Below are 27,739 nucleotides of genomic sequence, written 5' to 3'. Positions count from 1 at the left end.
GCTATACTTACTGGTTACTAAATTCCAGATATTTTAGGTAGACGAACCTCAAGAATGAAAATAAATGCTTCAACATGCACCTGTGTACAATCTCAAGCAGCCTTTGGGGTTCATCCAGTGCAGAGCCTTAAATAGTCCCAGCATAGCCACAGAGATGTGCAATGCTTTAATACTGTATGCAGCTTTTGATGACAAAGTCATTCATTTACTTCCCACAGAGCAACGTCTAACTAATGGGACCCATGTCTATTTTAATGAAATTCAATTCGACAAAATCAGAGAGTGAAAATTAATGCGAAACTGTAACATTCATTTGAATAATGCGAAGCTTAGAGGAATGTAAAATAAATGACGCATGGGTCTTGCAGAACTTCTGGGCATGTTTTAAAGATTATGTGAAACAGTAAACCGTGATTTCATCAGAACTAAACTATTTTGTAAAAAGCAAATGCAACATGGTGTCTTGTTTCTATATGTCACGTAATTTGACATTTAAGTTGACGCCTTATGAAATAAATAAAAAAGATGTTTATGCCTTAAAGCTAATGTATATTTCACACACACACACACACACACACACACACACACACACTATATATATATAAACTTCAAGAAAAATGTTTTCATTTCAAATACATTTGAATTCTAAAGTTCTTGTTCTAAAACTGAACGGAATTTAACACAATACAAACACATTTAACTTCCTCTTCTCATCTTAAACACAGGAAAACATTGCAGAGAAACATCAGGATATGACTGTCAGGAGCACAACAAATGCTCCTCATATCTATAGAAAGAAAAGAAATAAACACTGCGACAGCTCAAGGCTTTTCTTTCTCACGGAAATAACACATGCGACTTCAGAACCGTTAGGTAATTATGCAATTATGTTGTAGGCTGCATCAACACATCTGAAAGGATTACGGGACTTTAACATCAAAAGGAAGTCAAGGACACAAGAACTCATTGTACCATGAAACCTTCCTTTTGGAATCAGAGTTCCTACAGCTTGCAGTGGCAGACTTCAAATAGATGGGATTTAACAAAATAATCTTACATGTCAATAAGGAGAATCTGCAACCACATACATGCTCTATTGGTGCACAGAGACTGAAACATGACTGCAGAAAACAAGAACTGTAGCATGCAAACGTGATTTGCATTGCTTTTGGGAATGTCCAAAGATCTCCATTAAATAATCCGTTCAATGAAGCAGCATCAGGTTAATCCCAGGAATTAGAGATGGGTTAGGATGATCGACTAGTCGTCTAACAACCGTCTTTGGCCACTGCATCTTGGCTCACTTTTTTAACATTCTACCACAGCAATTATGTTTTTAAAGAGGACCTTACTTTTTACATTTTCTACTTTCTTTAGTATGTAATGTTGATGTTTGAGCATGAAAAAGGTTTTGGAAGTTACAAAGCACAAAGTCCACTCCAAAGGGAGTTATTCTCTATATCAGTAAGCACGGTTTCTGAACTCCCTGAAACTCTCGATTGTATTCTTGAGTTTTCTTCCAGGCACGTACAAATCCCAATATTCCTCATTTAAATAATTCCCATATGCAATATGCAAAATAAAGGGTGCTAGGCCTGGTTGAGTTGCCTTAGTTGTGTTTTGTCACCATGACCGGTTATAGAAAGAGGCATGAGATTTCCGAAACATGCGGTTGACACGGTTGACCAATCACAACACACTGATCCAGCTGACCAATCAGAGCACACTGTGCTTTTCGGAAGGAAGGGCTTCATCGAGACTGGAACTAAACAGACAGCTTGGGAAGAGAGGTTCTGCAATAATGTAAAATATGTGAAAAATAATATGGATTTTTTTCGTACATTCAAAAATGAAAACCTATTCTAATAGACACCAAAAACAAAATCAAGGGCATATAGGTCCTCTTTAAGACCATGCATCAAGTGAAAAATAACTTTTGATTTATGTTCCATTTCATTTCACTCCATCTAGCTGTTTTTGAACACAAGAGCCTCCTAAGAAGCATACATTTGACAGTATAAAAATAAAACAGCAAGAATATTATAAAATATGAGATATTATGAGAACGATTAAAACCAGTTCAAGTAACACTGCAGTGCCTCCACGTCACTGTGATTGGCTGATTACTCTGTCATTAGGATAATGCTGCCTATATTATATTTGCAAATGGTCCACAACCAATAAGTAACTGTTTATTTCAACCAATTATTTCAAAGATGAAACAATTAAAAAGTAAACAATTCAACAACAAATACACAACTCACTCGTCAAGTTTGGTTACATCTAAATCTGAATTAACTTGAAATTAGGGATTCAATATAATATACTGGTTATGAGACAATTCTTTTTTATATATATTTAATAATATTGGTCGATATTGAATATTTAAACATATTTTCCCTAGTTTTACATTGAGATTACCTTTGCCGTAATCTAATGCTCACTTAACTTTAATTTTCAAAAACAGTAATAATTGAATAACTGTTAATGCAATCGTAAGCATATATTAAAATGACAGTACTTTTTTACTGAAATATTTTTCAGTAGTAAAATAGTAAAATATTTTTATATTTTATGTCATCATAATTTTAGTTTAACATATCGGTTATCGGACATAACATGATTGGCATATCGGCTAGAACTAGTTCATTAGGTGTATCAATGAGTTAAACGGTCCCCAAAGGCTTGTGTGGAGTAGGAGAAATCTGGCAGCGAGCTGTCCGTGCTGCAGCCCTCATGAAGAGGAGTGTTGTAGAGAATCACGGCTGACAAGTGTGTTTCACCGTTGGCCTGAGCTCAGCGTGGGCTCAGAATATACTCATCAGCCACCTGCTGGAGCAGCATTCTTACAGTTTAATCCTTCAGAGAGGTCAGGGAGCAGCACACCATGCACACTGACTAAACAGACCCCACCAATACGTCATGTGGACGACACCAGCATAGTAACCAAAGTCTTAATCCACAGCTGACTTAAACACAAACCAATATGTAACTGCAACAGAAATACATGGCCGGTCATGACATTTCTAAATCAGGGATTGTCAAAATTGGACATAATTTTTGACATCACGTCAAGGTCAAGCTCAATCAGAGCACAGTGTGGGAGGGATGATGTGAGATACAGACTACATGATGAATCGTGACTAACACAAGCTTTGGAGTTCTGCCTTAAATTTTTAAGTACAATCAACTTGGATGTTTAAGTCATTTGAACTCAAATTACATTAAACTGACTTAAATTAGTTGAATCTTGTATAACTTACAAAAAAAAGTTGAAAATTGCTTAACTTATTTTGATGAGTAAAGCATTGTAAAAACATGTTATCATAACTTCTTGGTCATAAACAGGTGCTGTTAGAAATACACAGCACAAATTGTGATAATTTACTCAGAATCCATTTACTCAGAACTCATGAATTTCTCTCTTAACATTAACATTTAATCAAACCATTAACACAGAAACCAGGAAATTTAATATGCAACACATAATTTGGACAAAAAGCACCATAAAGCACTTTACAAAAGCACCATCAACATATTTGGTGATTTTTAATTCTACTGAATATTGCTGAATCATTCCTTTTGATTATTTTCAGTGAATCAGATTTGATGTGGTTTGATCAAAAGTGTCAGTAAAAGACATTTATATTGTTACAAAAGATTTAAATTTCAAATAAAAGCTATTCTTTTAAACGTTCTATTCATCAAAGTATCCTAAAACATTTATCAAGGTTTTCAATCAAATATTAAGCAGCACAACTGTTTCAGCATGACAATAATAAGAAATGTTTCATGAGCAGCATATCATAAAATGATTTCTGAAGGATCATGAGACACTGAAGACTGCAGATTGATGCAGAAAATTCAGCTTTACCATCACATATTCAAAGAGAAAACAGTTAATTTGTAAGTTAATCAGTTAAATTGTAAATTATTCCACAATATTAGTGTTTTACTGCATTTTACTCATATAAATACAGCCTTGGTGAGATTAAAAGACTTTCCAAAACCCTTTTGAATGCTAGTGTAACAGAATAACAGAAATGTTGTTTGATAGATTTATAGATTTTGGAAATTACATATGGAGTAAGTTGATAAGTAAGTTGGGCCTCCGGCTGTTCTTCACTGCATTTTAAATCTCCAAAACATCCAGCTCTGTCTGTCCTAGAATCTGCCATACATTCAACATAATACATCAAAGACTTTACAAGCTTCAGTTGAGCCAGCTGACCGTCTGCTGCTTTGGTTTCGAGTTCAAAACACCCCAAAGCAACATTTCGCAAGCACATTTAGGCGGTGCAACTACCTCTCACTTTTCAGGTGTCTTAATGGACACATTTCCTGACTGACATGTAGCATATATGCTTGACAAGTAACAAGTGAAACGACTGCTGTCAGCAACTCATGAAAAACAAATTACACCAAAATCGAGGAGCGACATTAGCTATACATCAATAAAAGATGTGGAGGGACAGCTTGTGCTCCCGAACGAAATTGAAGAGATGCAGTATTTCGCGGGAGGCAACAAAACCCTTCATATCAAGAACCAAAATTACATTTTCTTGGCTTATCTGGGACTCACAGTCTGCTCTTTTTACCTCCTTCATGAGACACAAAAAAACCCTATCAACAGTCCTTCTTGCTCTTTTATCCTAATATTGGTGTCTTCACGCTAATTTTCTTCCAACTGTCTCATTTCACCGTCTCATCTTAAGCCATTTCTCTTTCAGTATCATTTTATTCACCTTCATCACCTCTCTCCACCCATTCCTGACATTGCCATTTTTTCAATTTGTCCCTCCACATCTTTCACTTTAACTTGGTCTCTTTGTTCTCCTTCTTTCTTGCAAGAAGAGAGCATTATTTCTGAAAACGGTCAGTCAGTTACGTGTGTCGATAATCAACCCTGCTGGGTTTGCCACGGAAAATTGACCATAACCGCTATTCAAGTAACTATAGACTGTTGAAAAGGCTTTCACGTATTTGAGACAGGCGGGGAGTCGAGCAGGAAAAGAACATAGGTAAAGGGAGAAAATTAGATAATCATACAGGAGAAACCCCAATATATCAATCAATCAACAAATCAGTAATGCATAACAAGCATAGACATGCTTATGCATAAAGAGCTGTCTTATGTCTTCAAGCTTAGTATAAGGTTGAGATATAAAAGCTGATCACTAACCAGTGCTGCAATCACTGTACTGTAAAAGCTCCTAAGAGCAACAACAATTTACTCCAAAATTGAACCTTTTAAGGCCACAGTGACATTAAAAAAAACACAAGAGGCCTTGCAGGAAATGTTCCAAAAGCTCAGCATTTGGAAAGGTGTTGATCTTTTAACTCATGTGAATACTGCAAGTGCAAAAACATAATAACATGGAACAAAATGTTTTTCATCATAATTTTTGTAAAACAGCAATGGACTTCAAGCACAAATCCAAAATCTATTAAAGGAATAAATCATTTTCTCACCCTCACATTGTCATAAATCCATTTGACTATCTTGCATGGCACATAAAAGGTGAAATTGTATGGGGGGGAAAGCGCCAGGTACATTCTTTAATTACAATAAATGGAAACTGGAGATTTTAAGCTTTTAAAAAAGATGTAAAGGTGACCCATTTCTTCAAGATTTTTTGATGAATTTTTTTTGTATTTAAAAAAAAAAAAAAAAAAATATATATATATATATATATATATTTTTTTTGCAATGCAAGTATAGTCAAAGTCTATGTTCACGTCAGTCTCCATTAATTGCAAATGCATGGAAAAGAGCAACTGGTACATTCTCCCAAATTTCTTCTTTTGTATTTTACAGAAGGAATAAAAGTATACGGGTTTGGAATGACATGAGGGTGAGAAAAAGAGTTTTCAAAGAGTTTTCGAAAGAGTTCGGTCTACTCTCCAACATTCATCACATCAGAGAAAGCATGCCTGTGGTGATCTAAAACAAGTGTAAACTGGAGCTGCATCATGAATAGCAAAGTGTGAAATTCCATTGTAGGAATCTTTATGGTTTGCTGGAATCTGCCTCAACCAAACAAAAAACCAATCCCAAACCGATCGCTTACTATGTAGCTGATAATCACTTTCAGAAATGGATAACAACCTTAAATGTTACTAATAAGACTCTTTGATTATGTCATCAAAATTAGCCCCTCATGGCAGAAGCCATAAATGAGTTTGTTTCAACAGGTGGAGGAAAAAAAGGGACTGCGGCACAACAGTGTGAAGCCTTTCCTGTTGTGTTTGCACCTGTTACAGTGTCTAAATGAATAAGAAGTCTGAAAATAAACACCCTGCTGGGACTCACCAACACTCATGTCCTCCCACATAACTTATTTATCTTGAGAAATAAATAAGTCAACAGTGCTGCAGAGAAGCAGAACACATTTATGAAGTATGGATCATCATACACAATATGCTAGCGAGGAGGTGCAGGGATCTGATTATGCTAGCAACTATTATGAAACACCCTCTCAATAGTGCTTTCACAAAAGGAGGCAGGTAGGAGGTAAGTAGGTGGATGGACAGAACAACTGTTGACTGACCTCATATTAGGTTTGTGACTGATTTCAAGTGCGTTTCAATTCAATGAAAAGAAGGGCATGAATATAATGCACTTTCTAAATATTAAGTGTCTATTAGAAAGACAAAAAAAAGTGTGTGTAAAAAAATAAACAAACATTTACCGCTTGCGTTCTTGCCACAAATGAGGTGCTGGTACGGTTGCAACAGACCCCACAGCTCCGAATCGTTATTTATGGCCTGTTCCAGGGACTCCACTGAAAACTTTGGCACTCCGTTCTCCTTCTCCACCAGCGCGCTCCTCTGCACACGACTGAACAGCTCTCTGAACAGGCTCTCCATACAGGCGCACAGGTAGATCGCCGCGTGCTCATGGATGCGCAGGGCCACCCGGCTATCCACCATCCACCTGAAGAACTTCCCTACGGAGAAGACGAGTCCGCATCGGGCATTTTTGCCCCGGCTGAACTTATCACCCGTGCTCATGTTGTAAAGCGACAGCGCGCTGAGCGCCGCAGTGATGCAGTTCACGGAGATGGTCCACGAGAGGACCATTTTGATGGCGCTCTGGATCTCGTGCTTCGTGCATCTGGCGTAACGCAGGCTCAGGCGCTGCGCCTCCCGGGCGATCCTCACCAGCGTGCGGCTGACCAGCGCGGAGAGCTTGGCTAGGATCTCCCGCGACGCGTTCCCCACGCACAGGTCCTCGTCTTTGCGCAGCGCGCCTTCCACCTCTCCAAGACTCCACGGCACGTCCTCCTCCAGCTCGGGCAGTTTAGCGCACTGGCCCGAGCACTCCAGGATCTCCGTGTCTTCCGCCAGGACGGTATTGACCGTGTCCAAACTGTTGTGTCTGCTGTGCATGGATTCAGTCAGATGCCAGCAGTTGCCCCCATGCGCGTACGAAAGATGCGTGTCCGAGCAACAGAGCGACACGCTGGACGACCTGAAGGAATCCGCTGCTCCACCATAACCGGAATCGAGCGTTAAATCCTCCAGCGTCCTCGCCGCTGTCTTACCCTTGCCTGTCATGGCTGCACCTCATAATGTTAGGCTTATGCCTGATATTTTAAAGAAAACCCAAAGCGCGTTCCCGTGGCGCGCCCTCTCCTCGGAGCAGTATATAGGAATGTTTTGCCACCTAATTTCACGAGCAAACACCAATCTGCAAGCGAGCGCAGTGACAATTCGTTTAATGTTTTTAGTAAGTCACCAGAAAAAATATATAAATCTCCACCGCGCGCCTCTGCTCCCAACTTTGCGTGCGTAATTCGAGAGCTCAGAACGCCTTCAACAACCACTGCATCATTCACTGCGAAACCACTCATTTAGGGAGGAGCTATGCAAATAGACACTCATAGGGGAGGGATTTTATATATAAATCACTTTTCTGGAAGGAGGGAATATGCAGAAAGATAATTAGACTACTCATTATCAAATCAACAGGCTCCAAAACTACATGGGTGCTTTTTTTTTTTCTTTTTTTTTAAACGTGAAATTAATCAGACAAATAGTGTCTTAAAATAGTAGCGTCTTCAATAAAACCATTATAGAAAATTATTAGAGCTAAATAAGGTGTCACATATATACGATTTTTATTGAAAAATATATCTGCATATTTGGACATATATAAATATTTATTAATATGATCACACAAGGGACACACCCCATAATCGCTTCAAAACACTCTTCTTTCTTACCATCTCGACACCCTTCTCTTTAGCCAGAGGATGTTTACGCGAAGATTCTGAAATTTGCAGATCAAAGCAATCTCTTGCACAGCTTCTCTACCTTTCATCTGTCTCAAACCATTTAAAATTTAACTCTGCCAATTATTCCAGAATTGGCAAAAAGTTCTGGAACGAAACAAGCACGGTATACGAGAATGGGTTTAAACACGTTTAGGCTTTGAGTGTTTAACTATGCAAGTGTTCTGGCGTGACAAAAAAAAAAAAAAAAACTAATTGTTTTGAAGTGAGAAGCCTTGCAATCTGTCTCCTTATCAAGTTCATTATTAATAAGCACAAAGAGAACGCCTTGGAGTTTGGCGCATTGGTGGAGAATTGTTGAGTATCTGGCGCCCTCTATAGGTGATATTGTGTAATCCTTTAGTCTGTATTTGGCTGGTAAATCTCACTCACTTGTTCTATCATCACATTATTGCTCTATTCTCACATAAAAAACATCAAACGTGTAAAAAACAGGAAATAACACCACTACCTATGAGAAAATTACTGAATCACTAAATATCATGCAAAACACGTTATACACAGTAAAGATGTGACATTCAGCAAGGCTTGTGAATATGGTGGTATATCGATATGGCAGGAATATTGCATAACTGAACCTGTAATTTCCACTTGTTAACATTATGACTAGTATTACACATTATGAATAAAAAATATATAGCTTGTAACAAAAAAATTCAAAGACTGCACAAAAGTTTAGTCATTATCAAAAAACTTAATAATATTTTCACTATCAAAATCTATATTAAACCTTTTTTTAACATCCAGTGTAACACTGTCAAAAAAAAACAACCTTATCTGATCCTTATCTATTCCTTTTCAATAAATCCTTTTAAATATGGACAATAAAATGAACATTTCTTAAAAGACATAAACTAAGTCAATTAGTGCTGCAGTGTCTATGTTAATAAAGGCACTTTTTAACTGACAACATTGTATGTGCTTTTATTTCAGTTAATCAATTCTACATATTTTAATTACCTTAGATATGCACTGTGCTGTGTGCATATGAATAAATCAGTGCGCACCAGCGGTAGGCTGGGATACAGAGGTTGTCCTTCTTAATTGAGATTTCTCCTTCGCATATTCTTCCATGATTGCGTGTTGCCTGGAAACACAAATGCGACAATGTATATTGTTCCTATGTATACTTCACATAAGTATTCCATCTTCTGGATACACAGAAACCATTATGGTTATATCAGGATAAAAAGAACAAGTATGAATAAGAAATGTGTAATTAAGTCTATAGATCTCCAGGTTCATTCCTCATCTGGAAGGTTTAATTTGGTTATACAAATCCCAAGGATAATGTTATATGCTTGGCAATAAATTGCACAAGTAACTTCACACATTCAGACATTTTTCAAGATACTATTTCACTGGAATGGCAAAATTCATACATAAATAATGCTACATAGAAAGAAAAACGATGGTGCACCACACTGAGATGCAAAAATGCTTACAGCCATTTAAATAAACTGGTAGCATTATGTTAGTGGTAATTTAAATAGATTAAATATATGACATTTAGGAATTTGGATTCTAGTTAAAAAAGAAAACTATTTTCCAATTTAATTATCCAGTGAGGCAAATAGAATTATTGAACTTATTCTTGTTCAAATGAGCTAAAAATTACATGCTTCTATCATAACACATATTTAATAACATATTGAATTACAGGAAAAATGCACACAGGCATGTAACATTAAATAATTCATAATGGGGTACTCTGATTTTTATGCTTCTCAGACCTATGCTCTTCTATAAAGGACATCAAAGCTTTTTCACTGATGCAGGTCTGAACCGAAAGAGGGGTTGGAATATACACATATCAGGTATTTTCTTTACTAATGATCAACCCTGGATAACAAATCATGCTTTCTAAATACAGATGTGCTTATAATGCTTAAGCTTGCACAGTCCTTGCAAAAATATGTAAGATATTTAGCATTTTTTAAAGCATGAGTGATCAGAAATGGTTGCATAACATGCTCCACAATACAGAATAACTGAAATTACACAAATTATCTTGTTCAAAGGTGCACAAATCCTTAGTTCACAATACAATGTGTTAAATGTGCAGAGTATGCTGGGAAAGCAAAGACCTTTCAGTACCTGAAAGGGTTTTTTTTTTTTTTTTCAAAGAAAGTGGGCCGTAAACAAACCAGGGGCTATTGCAGAGCATAACTCGATAAGCCAACACACAATTTTAAATAACCAGGTGTGATAATTTATAAAAGAGGTGTGATATATAAGAAGGTGTGATCATTTATAAAGGATAATTTGTGTATAGGCTAAATCTTATTATTTTGTTTTTATCAAGATGCCCCCCGTAAGAACAATTTGCATTTACTTTTAAATTGTAACATACGTATTTAGATACAGTGAGGAAAATAAGTATTTGAACACCCTGCTATTTTGCAAGTTCTCCCACTTGGAAATCATGGAGGGGTCTGAAATTGTCATCGTAGGTGCATGTCCACTGTGAGAGACATAATCTAAAAAACAAAATCCAGAAATCACAATGTATGATTTTTTAACTATTTATTTGTATGATACAGCTGCAAATAAGTATTTGAACACCTGAGAAAATCAATGTTAATATTTGGTACAGTAGCCTTTGTTTGCAATTACAGAGGTCAAACGTTTCCTGTAGTTTTTCACCAGGTTTGCACACACTGCAGGAGGGATTTTGGCCCACTCCTCCACACAGATCTTCTCTAGATCAGTCAGGTTTCTGGGCTGTCGCTGAGAAACATGGAGTTTGAGCTCCCTCCAAAGATTCTCTATTGGGTTTAGGTCTGGAGACTGGCTAGGCCACGCCAGAACCTTGATATGCTTCTTACAGAGCCACTCCTTGGTTATCCTGGCTGTGTGCTTCGTGTCATTGTCATGTTGGAAGACCCAGCCTGGTCGAGGCTCCAGGCTCCTGGTCGCATCTTCAATGCTCTAACTGAGGGAAGGAGGTTGTTCCCCAAAATCTCGCAATACATGGCCCCGGTCATCCTCTCCTTAATACAGTGCAGTCGCCCTGTCCCATGTGCAGAAAAACACCCCCAAAGCATGATGCTACCACCCCCATGCTTCACAGTAGGGATGGTGTTCTTGGGATGGTACTCATCATTCTTCTTCCTCCAAACACGTTTAGTGGAATTATGACCAAAAAGTTCTATTTTGGTCTCATCTGACCACATGACTTTCTCCCATGACTCCTCTGGATCATCCAAATGGTCATTGGCAAACTTAAGACGGGCCTTGACATGTGCTGGTTTAAGCAGGGGAACCTTCCGTGCCATGCATGATTTCAAACCATGACGTCTTATTGTATTACCAACAGTAACCTTGGAAACGGTGGTCCCAGCTCTTTTCAGGTCATTGACCAGCTCCCCCCGTGTAGTTCTGGGCTGATTTCTCACCTTTCTTAGGATCATTGAGACCCCACGAGGTGAGATCTTGCATGGAGCCCCAGTCCGAGGGAGATTGACAGTCATGTTTAGCTTCTTCCATTTTCTAATGATTGCTCCAGCAGTGGACCTTTTTTCACCAAGCTGCTTGGCAATTTCCCCGTAGCCCTTTCCAGCCTTGTGGAGGTGTACAATTTTGTCTCTAGTGTCTTTGGACAGCTCTTTGGTCTTGGCCATGTTAGTAGTTGGATTCTTACTGATTGTATGGGGTGGACAGGTGTCTTTATGCAGCTAACGACCTCAAACAGGTGCATCTAATTTAGGATAATAAATGGAGTGGAGGTGGACATTTTAAAGGCAGACTAACAGGTATTTGAGGGTCAGAATTCTAGCTGATAGACAGGTGTTCAAATACTTATTTGCAGCTGTATCATACAAATAAATAGTTAAAAAATCATATATTGTGATTTCTGGATTTTTTTTTTTTAGATTATGTCTCTCACAGTGGACATGCACCTACGATGACAATTTCAGACCCCTCCATGATTTCCAAGTGGGAGAACTTGGAAAATAGCAGGGTGTTCAAATACTTATTTTCCTCACTGTATATGTTTAGCATGTGCAGGATGATGATGATGCATCAGCCAATGTGTTATTATAGGAAATAAATAGAAACATTTGCAATTTAGTTGTTATAGAACAAAATGTACAATTATTCAAAGAGGCCATATTACCCCACTACTGGGGTAAGTTGACCCCCTACCTGGGGTAAAAAGCTTCCCCAGCTAAAATTTTGATATAATTCAATATTTATGTATTTGTCATTAATGTAAAATACTTGGATTTTAACTAAAAATTAAATTAATGATTTAGATGAATAATCGAATAACCAACGACAATAAGGTACGTATGTGTGTGTGTGTGTGTGTGTGTTTGGATCTTTCTCCGACTTACCCATATCAGTTTTCAAACAGCATAATCAATAACTAACTAAACAGAAAACAAAATGCAATATGTTGCTTAAAAATGATAAACATCATGCAGAGACTCAAGTACAAGAACTGTATGCATGCAAAGGACTGATGCAAACAAAGCGCAGAAAATACATTTCTGCCAACACTTCTTGTAAAGACAGAAAGGTGATTTTAACAGCACGACTCAACAGCGCCACCCTGTTCAGCAAAGAACAGCGCGCTGACACGAGCTTGATCATGTCGCTTCTCATGTGCTTATCCGGGTACTGAAGCTCCAGCCAATCAGCTTCAAGGATTGCACTCTAAAGTCCTTAACTGTCCTTATGGAGTGGAAATGTGTAAATCAAGGCTTGCAGTGTATATACATGCAAACTCCGAGCAGAGTTTGCATAGACATGATTTGTAATAATTCTATGCATTTATTAACAGTTTTGATATAAACAATAACATTTCTGACATTACTATTCCATGAATATTAACATAAACGATAAAGAGTAATGTTCATTCACATTATGCGATGAAGAGCATTTTATAAAGTATAACAGGTCAGTCAGTGTATTGTTCATCACACCCAGAGATCACCAAAGAAACGTGACTGATGACCAGCTACGTCATATTAGGGCTTGACAAAACAGAGCGCGCTACTTCATGTGCGCAATCATAAAGGTGGAGCTTAGTCGACGGTCTGAATTACATGGACGAAAGTGTATGGAACCTTCTCCTTGGGAAAATATTTACAAGTTTACGTAACTTTGAAGGAAAACAAATCAAGACACGAAGGATACCTAATACGGGGTGTCATTTCATGCGGGATACTGCTTTATTTTACTGCCTGTAACGCGGTTACGATGGGCTCGAGCACAAATTGATATTTACATAATCGCGCTGATTCGGGCTCGTACGTCGGACTCCGTTGACTTCAGCTGGAAGACCACGCGCATTGAGATTGAATATAACTCAAAGCTGAACTTGCTCTACATGCGAGATATAAAACATGTACAGTATTGTTGATTATTTTGGATAATTCAGAAAAACAAGTTATACAACAGGGAAGCGTACTTTGCGTTGCGTCCTGGTCCTAAAGCCAGTCGTGTATTCGGCTGTTGCGCGGTTATCCAGCTCGTGTCCCAATGCTTCAACTGTGGTCGCGTTCCAAATCACTAGACATAATGATGGAAAGTGTTTTGTTAGAGCAAGGCTAATTATTTTTTTCCCCCGGAGATATCCAGAATAATTTGAACGCTCATTTATAGTGACTTTATTACAATATTTGTCGTTTTTTACGCATTTGAAAGCAGTTTCTTCTTTGGAGTGCAGTAGAGCAACGTGAAGGAGGTCTGTAACTTATCACCCCAGCATACTAAAAACGGTAAAAGGGACTTGAGTTGAGTAATGGTGGTAAATACGGTCCACTGGTTCAGGAAGGGCTTGCGGCTCCACGATAATCCATCACTCAGAGACTCCATCCAGGGAGCGCACAATGTCCGCTGTGTGTACATCCTTGACCCCTGGTTCGCCGGATCATCGAACGTCGGGATCAGCAGGTGGAGGTAATGGATCAAATATGCCAAATAATAAAATATAGATGCTTGGAATGCATTACAAGATTATTTGGAGTAGTGTGCTATAAAGGATGACAAACACACTTTCTAAATTACTATTACATTCTTTTATGATTGATCGATTCTGGTCTAATCTTTTCCATATTTATTCTATTCGACTATAAATTTTCATTTTTGTCTATTCTACATCTATTCTCTCATAATCTAATTTTGTTCTGTATCCATTCCATTTTAATTCTAATTCTATTACAATCTGTATAATCACAATCTATTCTACACCTCTCCATTTTGCTAATATCAGTTCTTTTCTATTACAATGGCATCACTGTCATTCAATGAGACTGATGCACTTAAATCAAAATACTGCAGAACCTAGTTTACATATGCATAATGATACTATCATTTATAACTATCGGGGTAAACTATTACCAGTCTAAAATTACCAGTCTAAAATACTACTATAAAAAAACTATTACCAGTCTAAAATATAGAATTACCAGTCTATATTACTATATAGTAATAACAACATGCATGACTTACGGACAATTTTAACAAAAGACATTTTTACAAATCTTGACAATTTATCAGTTATCAATTAGTGGTTTTACAGACTGGTTAGAGATACAAATGAGTGACTGACTGCAGTCAGTGTGTTTTACAGTATGTCTTAGTATCTGAATTACTAAAGGGAAACTAGTATGTTTTGTAACTTTTTGAGTCTACTGACTGGTTGAGCAAGAGGCATCAAGTAATATCAAATAAAATAATTTTTCTTTTAAAGATGAAAGATTTTCACTATATATTTGTAGCATTTGCATTTATGCAAAAGCTAAGCAAATGCATTAGTTCTGTTTCGAGTCATGCAATATTACATACAGACCCTTGCATCAGTTAACCACACCCATGCTTGCTCACTCCTCAAACTCTTTAATGTATAGTTTATCCATAAACAAAAGTTATGTTATTATTTACTCACCCTGATGTCGTTCCAAATGGTTTGACTTAACAATGTTGAACACAAAAGGAGTTTTTAAGAATATTCATGCTGCTTTCTTCCTTACAATGAAAGTGGACGAGAACTTGGGACTGTAAACTGCAAAAAAGACAAAAAAACACTGTATATTCATACAAGTCTTCAGAAGTCACATGATAGCCTTTAATGATGAAATGTAACTATTCACTCATTTATTGAGCAGCTTTAGACATTCTATAAATGTCTCCTTATGTGATCCAAGTTAGAAAGACATATCAGTTTGGGAAAAAATGAGGATGAGTTTCAGTGCTTGTGTTTTCAAAGCTTTTTAACCATGTGCAATACATCTAAACACAATGGCATGTGTGGTGTGTCCATGTGTATCGGTCTCTATAAATGTGTGTTCACACACTCATGGCGAGGTCAACTGCTGGGCAGCACAGGTGATCTGATTGTTTGCTCTGACCCATTTCTGATCCCAACTCAATGGAGATGCAAGAGAGTAGATTATCATCAGTGTTATAGAGTGATTGTAATACTACAATATGCTAACGTAGTGACCTACTTTATTCACCATGGTATCAAAATAAGCTCTGATCGGATCTAGTTTACATGAACTGGGGAAAATAAATGTTGAAATTTACATTATATAAAATAATAAACAAATAAAAATATAATTTAGATGTCATTTTTTGCCTGTTTGGTTATTGCAAGTGTATTTGCTCCCATACTGCCTCTGGAAAGTGTGATTATATATTTTTAATTGCTATTAAAACATTGAGGGGAAAAATATACATATACACACATATGTATATATATATACACACATTTCATATTATTAAAATATCAAAATGTTGTTCTGCACCTATAGAACTGACTGCTAATGTGCACCACAAACTTGATATACTTCAATTTCACATGTGAACTTGATGCACTATATTATCTCTGCAATCATTACAACAATGCTGTAGCTAGTCATATAACATGACACTGCGGTCAATCATAGGGCAGCGAGTCAGTGACAAAGAGAGGGAGGCTGCGGCTTAGACAGGGATTTACACATTATCACTGACTGGTTGAATCAATTGTAAACATTGATATAGTGAGGTCCAAAACTGAGAGATGTCAGGATTATGTTTAGTTATTTTCTTCTGTTTAAGTTCTAGTTTTTATCTGTCTCTGTTTTTCAACTAAAAACTTATTATGCTTTAAGTTTCGGGTTTCAAATGTAAAAGTTTTTGAAAAAAATACCGTTATCGTCTCAGTGTAAACTACAAAAACACAAATGTGTGAAAGTAACAATGTTATGTTTTTACTATTTTTTTGATTAAATAAATGCAGCCATGGTGAGCATAAGAGATTTCTTTAAAAAATCTTACAGACCATAAACCTTTGAACTTTAGTGTATAAACAATTTTCTACACAAATGGCTGACTGGTCTTACTACAACACGTTTCCTCCACACAGAGATGAAACCTGAATCTGATTATATGATGCTGCGTTACAGTAAGAGCTGCCTGATAAGTCTTTTTGGTTTTGTAGTGTAATTTTACAACTAACATTTGAGTAGTCGATACCAATGAATGTCTCAGTGAGAAAGTATGGGAATATTATCTGGTCTGCTCCCAAAACTCGGCACTCATAATTGCAGAAAATTGCATAAATGAATGATGCTGCTTACCCATGCAGACCTGCTGCCATGATTTTAGGGCGTCACCAGGGTAGTTTTATGTGTTTGCTAGGTTGTTCGTTGCTAGGTTTTTGCTTACTGTCCCATGACCAACTGGACAATCAACATGGCTCAGGTGAATTATTTTATATTAATTCATCTTGCTTTTTTCCCCTTTTTTTAAATAAGTTTATCAAAGACCATGATGAATCATTCTCAAACAGACCATAATCCATGTGACATTAAATAAATGTTTGTTTGATTGATCACTCTGTAGAGCAACAGGTCACTTTAGCGTCTTTTGGTTAGTTTATAGTCCAGGCAGAAACATCACCATCATATGTCTTATGGTTTTTAAGAACAAAATAGATTTTGTACTAAAATGATACAAAACTGTCATGCCAAGACACAAACTAGTTTCTGCCGCCTCTGATCTGCACTACGACCCAGACAGGAATCCTTGAAATTCAAATTACATAACATTCTTTTGTCTGACTGTGTGATAACCACATAGTTTTAGAGAGATTTAATTTGAGATCGAGTATAGTTTGGCCAGGATTACTTGAGGTAGTCTGGGGGTTGAGAAGAGGTTAGCTTTGGAGGCTGGAGCTTTTCTCTTACTCAGCATTTAAGGTTGAGATCTTTAATGTGAGAACCTGCAGACAATAGGATTTGGGTTTCTGGGTCAACAACACACTGCATCATGGCCAAGTGCTCTTCAAATTGCTGCTGCTTGCTATTTTAAAAGATCCATTGGGTTTCCTGCACTACTTTTTCAACAGCACTACACCAAAAAATGTTCCGTACAATTCGCGATCAGACTGCTCGCATGGCGTGGTTCATAATGAGCCAATATGTCAATGGGCGAATCAGACTGAAATATTAAAGTCTTCATATCAATCATGGACTGAATCATTCAGAGGCAACTCACTATTTCGCTGAATAAACATATTATCCAATTATTCCGTATATCACAGTTGCCATCGTTAAATTCTTATCCAGTGCTTAAAAAGTGAATTAATAAATCTCTGGTGCAGTTTGCAAATACAACATTAACAATTTTGCAGGTAACTCGTCTACATTGTTGATGGGATGAGAGATGAAATATACCTCAAATAGTGCAACATTGTAGTCTTACACTGGAGGAGGGAACCACAAAATTCTTATGTGAGACATGTGGCCTATTTTTGACTTGGACCAGTAAGCAACCACCCAAAACACTATTAACCACATAGTAACACATTAAACATCACTCAGAACACATTAGCAACCTTGTATCAATGTACCGGCAACCATCCACAGCTTTCTGATGGCAAATTTTACACAGGACTGCACTGCTCATAGTAGGGCATGGTGCTAACAATGTCAAGGATGCATAATTTTAACAGTAGTTAAAAGTCTTGTTTACAAGGTACCTGATTCAGGGTCATTGGAGTGCATGATTAATTGATGCACAATGCAAGTTATATAAGGGCAGCAGTCTGTTTTAATGGCAGCCGTCTGCTCAATTAAAATATCAGTGTTCAATTAGCAGTTTCTTTCACTGTAAGCATGGCTCTTTGTAAGTAGTACTCAAGTCAATGGTGTGACTCAGGCGTTATGTATGTCCTAAGTTTTGCCCCTATTTTCCAAAGCAGGAGTGGATTAATTAATCAATTATCATGTGTATCATTAAAAACAAAATGAAAACGATCAATTATAAAAAACAGAATTAGATTTTAATGTCATAAATTAAAAAAATGGGTGAGGTTTGCAATGTGCTATAGCTTCAGCAAGTAATTATCTATAATTATAGCCATTATTCTCAGCGGATAGTTATTTTTTACCCTATCCTCGTTCAATGCCTTGTCTTCTTTGAAACGTTTTACTGTTGCACAGTGCAATAGCACTGCAATAGTTATTGTGAGTAGACCTGCCTTATTATTAGAATTATATTATGTGCAATGCATGATATTATTTGTCAGTATGTGGCTATAAATACATGTCATGTCTCTTGTTGCTCAGGTTTTTACTGCAGTGTTTGGAAGACTTGGATGCCAGCCTCCGCAAACTAAACTCACGACTCTTCGTTATCCGTGGCCAACCCACCGATGTCTTCCCCAGGCTGTTTAAGGTCCAGCTTTCAATTTGCAATTTCAACTGACTGAATTGTTAGATTTCTAAAGTAATAATCTTGCACCAGGAAAACATTTCTGGATTGGATGGAATAGAATTGAGGCAAAATATATATTTTATCCTTTAAATGTGACAATTTACATCTAATCTTCCATACGTTTTGTGACTTGGCTCTCTATCACCATTGTGTGAATCTTTTGCACCCTCTAATGGTATGTTATTGTAACGTGTCCAGGAGTGGAACATTACTCGTCTGTCCTACGAGTACGACTCAGAGCCATTTGGAAAGGAGCGAGATGCAGCCATCAAGAAGCTGGCCAATGAGGCAGGCGTGGAGGTGATTGTTCGCATCTCTCACACGCTCTACGATCTGGACAAGTACGTACTTCTAAATTCATCCAACTTTGTCAGAACTTTTGCTCCATAATTACTTTGTTTGTAGTTATTTACCCTTTGCTAAGCTCCACCAACCTCCAAAAACTTGCACTTTGAAACACATTTTCGAAAGTTTGAGATTTCAAGCCCTTAAAACACTGTTGTCGTGTAAATGAACGGCCAAAATGCATAAAACATTTTCAGTTTTTAGTTGAAAACTAATGTAAAAGCCCCCTAATTTACTTTGGAGCAAATGTAGGTGTTCTTAATGATATTCTCGAGATTTAGCCAGTATATCACAGTATACCCTCTCTGGCTATCTTGTGTTAGCATTACAAGTGCCTCTGCTACATTTTATCATATTTTTAGATAACGTTTGTAAAATTATGTTTGTAACTACTCAAACGCACAGACTACCATAGATTGACTTGGAGAAAAAATATAGAAAAAATCGAAAGCTTTTCTGATATGGCGCATGGCAACAGTTGTTAAGGTAATTTTAAAGGCAGGGCTTAGCGAAGAGTCAACTGTAATGACTTTTTGGTTTTCTTACTCACTGGTGGATTGTTGTCTCTCAGGATAATTGAGCTGAATGGAGGCCAGTCTCCACTCACGTACAAGCGCTACCAGACCCTCATCAGCAGGATGGAGTCTGTGGAGATCCCGGCAGAGACCATCACAGCAGAAGTCATGGGGGCGTGCACCACTCCTGTCTCTGATGACCACGATGAGAAGTTCGGGGTTCCTTCTTTGGAAGAGCTTGGTCAGTCTGCTGTCTCTCTCTCTCAAAAAAAAAAAAATTATAATCTTCTAGCTAAAATGTGTAGCATACTAAACTTCTCATGAAGTATGTATTACATCCTTAAACGCACAAGGAATCAGACATACCAGTTCAAACTGTATTTATGTTTAAAGGCTTTGATGTAAAAAGTGTAATTGTTAATATTTTTCCTGAAACAGGCTTTGACACAGAGGGCCTGTCCTCAGCCGTGTGGCCTGGAGGAGAAACAGAGGCCCTCACTCGTCTAGAGAGGCACCTGGAGAGGAAGGTTAGAGACACTCCATAATCACACATGCTGCACAACTGTAGGATTAATAATATTGGCATCTAAAAACGCAGATCATAGATGCACAATCTAATATATATACTTTATTACTTGTAATTAAGTCAAAGTGTTTTTTTCCATTGAATGTTTTCTTTATTAAAAAATAAATTTGCAATAATATCTGAAAAATACAGTTATAATATAACTAGACAAAAACTATATAAATATATATACATACACGTATATACATACATACACAACAACCCACTTGAGTTGTTAATAATTTGACCTATTTTAACTGATGCTTTCAGTATCATAACATTCTAGCAGATTCTACAGAAGAAAAAACTCACCATTTACATTAACATATGAAGTTTGGTGTCAGCAAGTTTAAAAAAAAAGAAATTAATACTTTTATTTAGCAAGGATGCATTAAAATAAGACAAAAAGTGACAATAAAGACATTTAATTTAATTGATACAAAAGTTTTCTATTTTTATTCTTTAAAGAATCCTGAAAACAAATTCAGCAGTTTCTTGAGCACCAAATCAGCATATTAGAATGATTTCTGAATGTGACACTGTAGACTGTCATTATGATGCTGAAAATTCAACTTTGCCATCATGGAAAGAAAAATTTGATTTTAAAATATACTAAATCACAATATTACTGTGTTGAGTTTTATAAATGGAGCCTTGGTGAGCATAAGAGACTTATTTCAAAAACATTTAAAAATCTTACTGACCCCAAACTTTTGAGTGGTAGTGTATGTTTGCCATTTAAATAACCTGTTTAACAACATCACAGAAAACGAAATGTTATGTTTGTAAGACAAACTAGCCCCTGGCCATCCTTGTTGAGTGCAGTCAATAAATGATTATTTCATAGCAAATACCTTTTTTCTAGGCTTGGGTGGCCAACTTTGAGCGTCCAAGAATGAATGCCAATTCACTGCTGGCCAGTCCCACTGGTTTAAGTCCATATTTAAGATTCGGCTGCCTCTCCTGTCGACTCTTCTACTTCAAACTCACAGACCTCTACAGAAAGGTCAGTATTTCATCATATGTATCTTATGTACTTCAAATGATGTTTCTTATGTTAAACTGAATCAGGGAACATGTAGAGTGCTAGCTCAATAATCCATTATGTTCATTACACTTTTTCCCTACAGGTCAAAAAGAACAGCTCACCTCCTCTGTCCCTTTATGGCCAATTACTGTGGCGTGAATTCTTTTACACGGCCGCCACCAACAACCCACGCTTCGACAAGATGGAAGGCAACCCCATTTGTGTGCAGATCCCGTGGGACAAAAACCCAGAGGCTTTAGCCAAGTGGGCTGAGGGCAGGACGGGTTTCCCCTGGATCGATGCCATCATGACCCAGCTGAGGCAAGAGGGCTGGATCCACCATCTGGCCCGACATGCAGTCGCCTGTTTCCTCACCCGTGGAGACCTGTGGATCAGCTGGGAGGAGGGCATGAAAGTAAAAAGCGCTCATTATTGTGATTATTTTAGGTATTTTAGTAATATGACAGCACTCACATGCATCTATCTTCACAGGTCTTTGAGGAGCTGCTGCTGGATGCAGACTGGAGTGTGAATGCAGGAAGTTGGATGTGGCTGTCCTGCAGCTCCTTCTTCCAGCAGTTCTTCCACTGCTACTGTCCCGTGAGCTTCGGCCGTCGCCCCGACCCCAACGGAGACTACATACGGTGAGTTAGAATTCTACAGTGTAAACAAAGAACAATTTAAAAAACGGTCTAGGCTCTGAACAAAGTCCGGCCTAGGCAAAATGACTTCTTCACCCTTTATTCAAATAATATATTTATTTTTTTAAGCATATTGTGTAGTTGTGCTTGGAGTCAATTATTTTATTTGTGATAACACAATAAAACATGGCAAATTGCATTGATTTAATTTTTGGCAAGGGTGTAATACAAAGAAATTATGAACATATGCAAAAACAAAAAATTTCCAGTCGGACAATGAAACTGAAACACCTGGTTTTAGACCTCAATAATAATTTATTAGTATGGTGTAGTACTCCTTTTGCGGCAAATATAGCATCAATTCATCTTGAGAATGACATACACTAGTCCTTCACAGTGGCCAAAGGGATTTCGAGCCATTCCTCTTCCAGAACAGTGGCCAGGTCACTATGTGATACTGGTGTAGGAAAACGTTTTCTGACTTGCTCCTCCAAAATACACCAAAGTGGCTCAAAATATTTAGATCTGGTGAATGTGCAGGCCATGGGACTTCACTTTCATGTCCATCAAACCATTCTGTCACAAGTCTTGTTGTGTGTATTGGTGCATTATCCTGCTGATACACAGCACCCCCTTTAGGGTACAATGTTTGAACTATTAGGTGCACATGGTCCTCCAGAATAGGTCGGTAGTCCTTGGCAGTGATATTCAGTAGGATATTCCATGATATTGCAGCCCAGACCATCACTGATTGACCCCGTGCTTCATTCTGGCCGCGCAACAGTCCAGGTGTTAAGGCTCTTTGGGACTTCTCCACACTGTACCTCCCACGGATGTGGGAAAGACAGTAAAGGTGGACTCATCAGAGAACAATACATGTTTCACATTGTCCACAGCCCAAGATTTGCACTGTTGGCACCAATGAAACCAACATTTGGCTTTGGCACGAGTGACCAAAGGTTTGGCTATAGCAGCCCGACCATGAATATTGACTGAGTTCCGTCCTGATGAACAGTTTTGGTGGAAAAAGAAGAGTCGAGGTGCCCATTTTATTCTGCAATGAGTTGGGCAGCTGTAGTTTTATGTTTTTTTTGGATACAATCCAGGTTAGTGCCTGGACATCCCTTTCAGACAGCTTCCTCATGCGTCGACAGTTACACCTGTTGGATGTCGTTCGTCCTACGTGGTGGTATGCCGACATTAACCTGGATACCATAGCTCTCGAAACATCACAAAGACTTGCTGGCCTGGTCACAGATAACAGCCAGATATTGTAATGTTATAATGTAATAGATTACATTATATATGTATATAATGTACTCCCCTTTTCTCTTGAAGGCGATATTTGCCAGTGTTGAGGGGTTTCCCAGCCAAGTATATCTACGACCCCTGGAATGCTCCTGAAAGCGTCCAGAAAGCAGCCAAATGTATAATTGGTGTACACTACCCCAAACCCATGGTGCATCACGCAGAGGCAAGCCGCCTCAACATAGAGCGTATGAAACAGATCTACCAGCAACTGTCCAGCTACCATGGCCTGGGTAAGACAGAAACTAAGGGAAATGAAAATGCCACACTAACCCATACCCCGCTCTCGCAGTATTGCCCTATAGGTTTCTGCCTCATTTATTGGTGTAACTTGTTAAAAATTGTTTAATCCACATTAAAAATGTGTTTAATCCTTCTGAACTCATAAGCTTCTGGATATTGAAGGCTGATTTAGGTTACTCATTTTTGAAAGGATTTGCGTAAATTGAATGTGATTTAATACCTGAATTAACAGAAAATTAACAGAATCTAAAACAAGTTGATTTTTTGTCTCTGACTAATGCCTCATTCCCCTACAGGACTGCTGGCAACAGTGCCATCCAACGCTAATGGAAATGGTGAGAATTCCACAACCTTAATGGGATTCCAAACAGGAGATGTGACCAAGGAAATCACTGCACCTTTAGGTTTGCACACTCTTTTTTATGCAAGCTATGCTGATATTAGACACATCTTAAGTAAAACTTAAAGTCGACATGAAGCGGAAGTTGCGATAGTCTTATCTTCCCTATTGTGACGTATAGTGAAATGGCTCTATAGTAGTAGAAACCACTACTATATCTGATTGATTTTCTTTTAAATTCAATTCAGGCTATCAGATGCCACCCACCTCACAAGGTGAATGGCACGGCAGGATGGTTTACTCACAAGGAGACCACCAAACAACCAGCATCATGCCACTGCAAGGTACAAACACTATACCAACGACGTCAATATCTATATCTGCAATTATCAACAATGTCAATAAATCTCAGCAGCATTGTTACTTTTTCCAAATGCCAGACATATCATTATAGTGTTTGTGTTGCAGGTTTTGCAGGCAACAGTAGTAGCACAATGTGCTACAGGCAAGACTTAAGTCCTGCTGTACAGCCAGGTAAAGACCTCCACATTTAACCAGAGGCCAGTCTAATGTCATGCAGATGTTACAGTTAGCATTATAATCTTTAAATCTCATTCTCAGGACGAGGGCTGCACAGCACCATCCTGACATCTGGAAAACGACACAGCGAGGAGTCTGGTCCTGCCACGGGCTCAAAAGTCCAACGTCAGAGCAGCTCTTAAACATCAGGTCTGTCAATGGTTGTCTATATGTGCAAAAACATTAATTATGAAAATTATTATATATATATATATATATATATATATATATATATATATAATTTACATTTATAAATTTAGTATTTTGAGTGTATATATATAGCATACTACAAAATACTAATATATATATACTTACAATAATTATAAATGTATTTAAATATATTTAGATTTTAAACATATATATTTTACAAATATATATTTAAATATACACATATTATATATATAATATTTAAATGATTAAAGAAGTTTTTCAAGCACTACTGTTTTTCTTACTGTCATGTTCTTATGCTTTATGAAGCCTCATATGTGTCATTTTTGTGTGTGGTTTTTTTTTTAGAAATGATCCATGCACAGCGGTCAACATGACTTCGCAAGGCCTGATGTCTTTTTTGCACCTTTTTCAAGTTGTTATGTTTTGCATTTTTATGGAAAAAACCAAAATCCCATTGACGGGAGCGATTCAAGGGAGTGCATGATTCTCTCTCCAAGCACATCAACACATACCACTTCAAAACTGACTGTACATTATCACAGGGACTTCACCCAAGCGGTCATCGACATTATGTTGTGGCGCTGTAATCTGCACAGCTGCAATGTTCTATCAACATTGCGTTCATGTTTGGACTCTCTGGGACAAAATTTTTGTGTATATAAGGATTTGATGAATACTTACATACAAAATGTACATATTTAATATTGTATGTGCTTTCTCTATTTCATGTAGTCATAGACCCATTGATATATTTTTGATATAAAGAATTATTGTGGATCAATTTTACTCTGTTCTTTATGAAAACATAAAATTGAACCTTTTAAAGCATTTGTAGACTGTCCATGCAGTACATTACTTAGCCTCTCATCGGGCTGTTTGCTTGCACTATGTTTTTTGAACTCTCCTTTTGCTTGTCTCAACTACAGCCGTTTGTGATCTTCTTTCAGTTACTCTTTTCAGACTGACATTTGTCTCCACCTTCTCAGTCCCCGTTTACTCCTCTCTATTTGAGTGTCTCTCCATTGCTGTAAACTATTCGAAAATATAATTCACCACAGTGTTTCTCGTCCTCTCACATTGTGCTTGTTTAATAAAGTGTAAATGTACGTTGTCTCGCTCATTTACATTTTTTAGGTGACTAATGCTGATTCCCTTGCACAGCATAGCTGATGACCTATTACATAGACAAATAAATGAGTTTTTACTAATTACCATTAACTATGAACTTGCTCACTAAGGTCAACCACAAATTGTCCAAAACATAGATCATTGGCCCAAATACTTTTTTAATCTTAAATTTAAGCAACATATTTCTTGATTTACAACTTAAAACCTAACCAACTTTGTTCATGCTATCTTTCTTTCAAACAAATGAAATTCGTGTAATTTTTAGGATGGAGTGAGTGTCCAATAACTTTGAGGCCATTATAAACGCCTTGAAAGGTAAAATAACGCATATAGTGCTTAAAAACTTTACAATATTGTTTGCTTACCTTAAAACAAGGACAGAGCGAAACGCGAAAGTTTGCTTTTAGAAACCTCGTCATTTTCACTGTATCCCAGGACCCAAAACAAATAAATGAGTGTAAATAAACGTGATAAATATTTGTATTACGCTAAAAGGCCGCATTAGCAGTGATTCAAAATACACGGTAGCTTGGCCACGCCTCCACGTTTGCGTAAGAGACGTATACAATATTCCTTAGCAACTTTCACACCAAACGCGAATAGCGCGTCAAATTCAGTCCTTATTAACGCGAATTAATGCACGTTTTTTAAACCATACAGCTTATCGGTCGAGACTGTTAACCACCTCTGTCTAACGTTAGTTATGAAATGAATGTTGCGTAAGGGACAACAAACAGGACATGTCACCCCCAAATCCCAATATATAAACATAAATAACTGACAAGAAGAATAACCTGAAAGTGTCAGATGAAATGAAACTCCGTCATTAAAAGAAAAAAGAGGTAAAAATTTGTTTGTCACAGGTGTGACATAAATACTGTGTATGTCCACATGGCAGCGCCGTTTCTCTCTTTCATGTGATCTGCTTGCATACAATGCATATTCAACTTTATAATATATTAACATTGGTAGCTCCAGCTCTGAAAATTAATTAGTCAAAAAGTGTGGGAACCTTGAATAGAATACAATTTATTGCATTGCATTAATGCATTTCATGGTTAGAATACAAACTGAGTATTCTGTTGTAGGCTGGTAAACTTTAAACATGATGGGAAACTATCCATATATTTTATACTTTTATAAGTTTAATACATTTATTTCCATCTAGTAAGTTACACTTTTTATTATTTTATGTAGGCTAGCAATGAAAAGATTAATTTATTTACATCAATATATATATATATCAATAATCAATCGTCAATAATTGGATATAAGATTGCAACTTGATAAAACAAACTACTACATTTCTAACAAAACAACACATAGCCAAAAATGTTCTCCTTCGAGCCGGATTCGAACCAGCGACCTAAGGATGACAGTGTTAAACCTCTACAGTCCTCCGCTCTACCAACTGAGCTATCGAAGGGATACGTCATCAAAGATCAAGAGAGAATATAAACTAAAACCTGATTCTTTTTACAATTAGGTGAGGTACTAGATATAGTCAGATACAGTCTTAAAAAGAACAAATAATCAGCAGATAAGCAGATATATTTCTCTTTCGAGGTGCATTTGCTGTATCTGTTTTCCTGTAACTCACACTTAAGAGCGTTGGCGCTTGCAACGCTAATATCATGGGTTCGATTCCCAGGGAAAGCAAGAACTGATAAGAATGTAAATGTGTAGCTTGAAATGAAATGTAAGTCGTTTTGGACAAAAGCGTCTGCCAAATGCAAAAATGTAAATGTAGGGTAATAAATCATTGATTTCTGCTTTCAATTCTGAAAATGCAAAAATCAAAGTTACCAAAAGACGAAACAATTTTTACTCTCCAAGTGCAAATACACAAAGTGAAGTGGCAAAT

At 37.4% G+C, this 27,739-nt stretch overlaps 2 protein-coding genes across 3 annotated transcripts in view; one reads left to right on the top strand and one right to left on the bottom strand.

The window, feature by feature from the left end:
• The window catches only part of btbd11a (BTB (POZ) domain containing 11a), a 118,387-nt gene extending 110,537 nt beyond the window's left edge, over positions 1–7,850 (bottom strand). For both annotated transcript variants that reach the window (XM_084111053.1, XM_084111054.1), the window contains exon 1: positions 6,693–7,850. In XM_084111053.1, the coding sequence (XP_083967179.1) occupies positions 6,693–7,560 (868 nt within the window). In that variant the 5' untranslated portion in view covers positions 7,561–7,850. The remainder of the gene's footprint in view (positions 1–6,692) is intronic.
• A 5,432-nt stretch (positions 7,851–13,282) lies between these two features.
• Positions 13,283–25,858, top strand: cry1a (cryptochrome circadian regulator 1a). Its single transcript, XM_084111312.1, has 14 exons — positions 13,283–14,207; positions 18,866–18,974; positions 19,212–19,354; positions 19,930–20,114; positions 20,312–20,400; positions 21,304–21,444; positions 21,569–21,880; positions 21,958–22,109; positions 23,445–23,647; positions 23,954–24,061; positions 24,246–24,341; positions 24,466–24,531; positions 24,619–24,726; positions 25,093–25,858. Exons 1-13 carry the CDS (start codon positions 14,050–14,052, stop codon positions 24,717–24,719), a joined length of 1,863 nt encoding a protein of 620 aa, XP_083967438.1. The 5' UTR covers positions 13,283–14,049; the 3' UTR covers positions 24,720–24,726; positions 25,093–25,858.
• The last annotated feature ends 1,881 nt before the right edge of the window (positions 25,859–27,739 follow it).

The sequence above is a fragment of the Abramis brama genome (genome assembly GCF_963993115.1).
Source record: "Abramis brama genome assembly, chromosome: 4".
NCBI lineage: Eukaryota > Metazoa > Chordata > Actinopteri > Cypriniformes > Leuciscidae > Abramis > Abramis brama.
The sequence above is the reverse complement of the archived record's forward strand: the minus strand, read 5'-3'. Positions and strand labels throughout refer to the sequence as shown.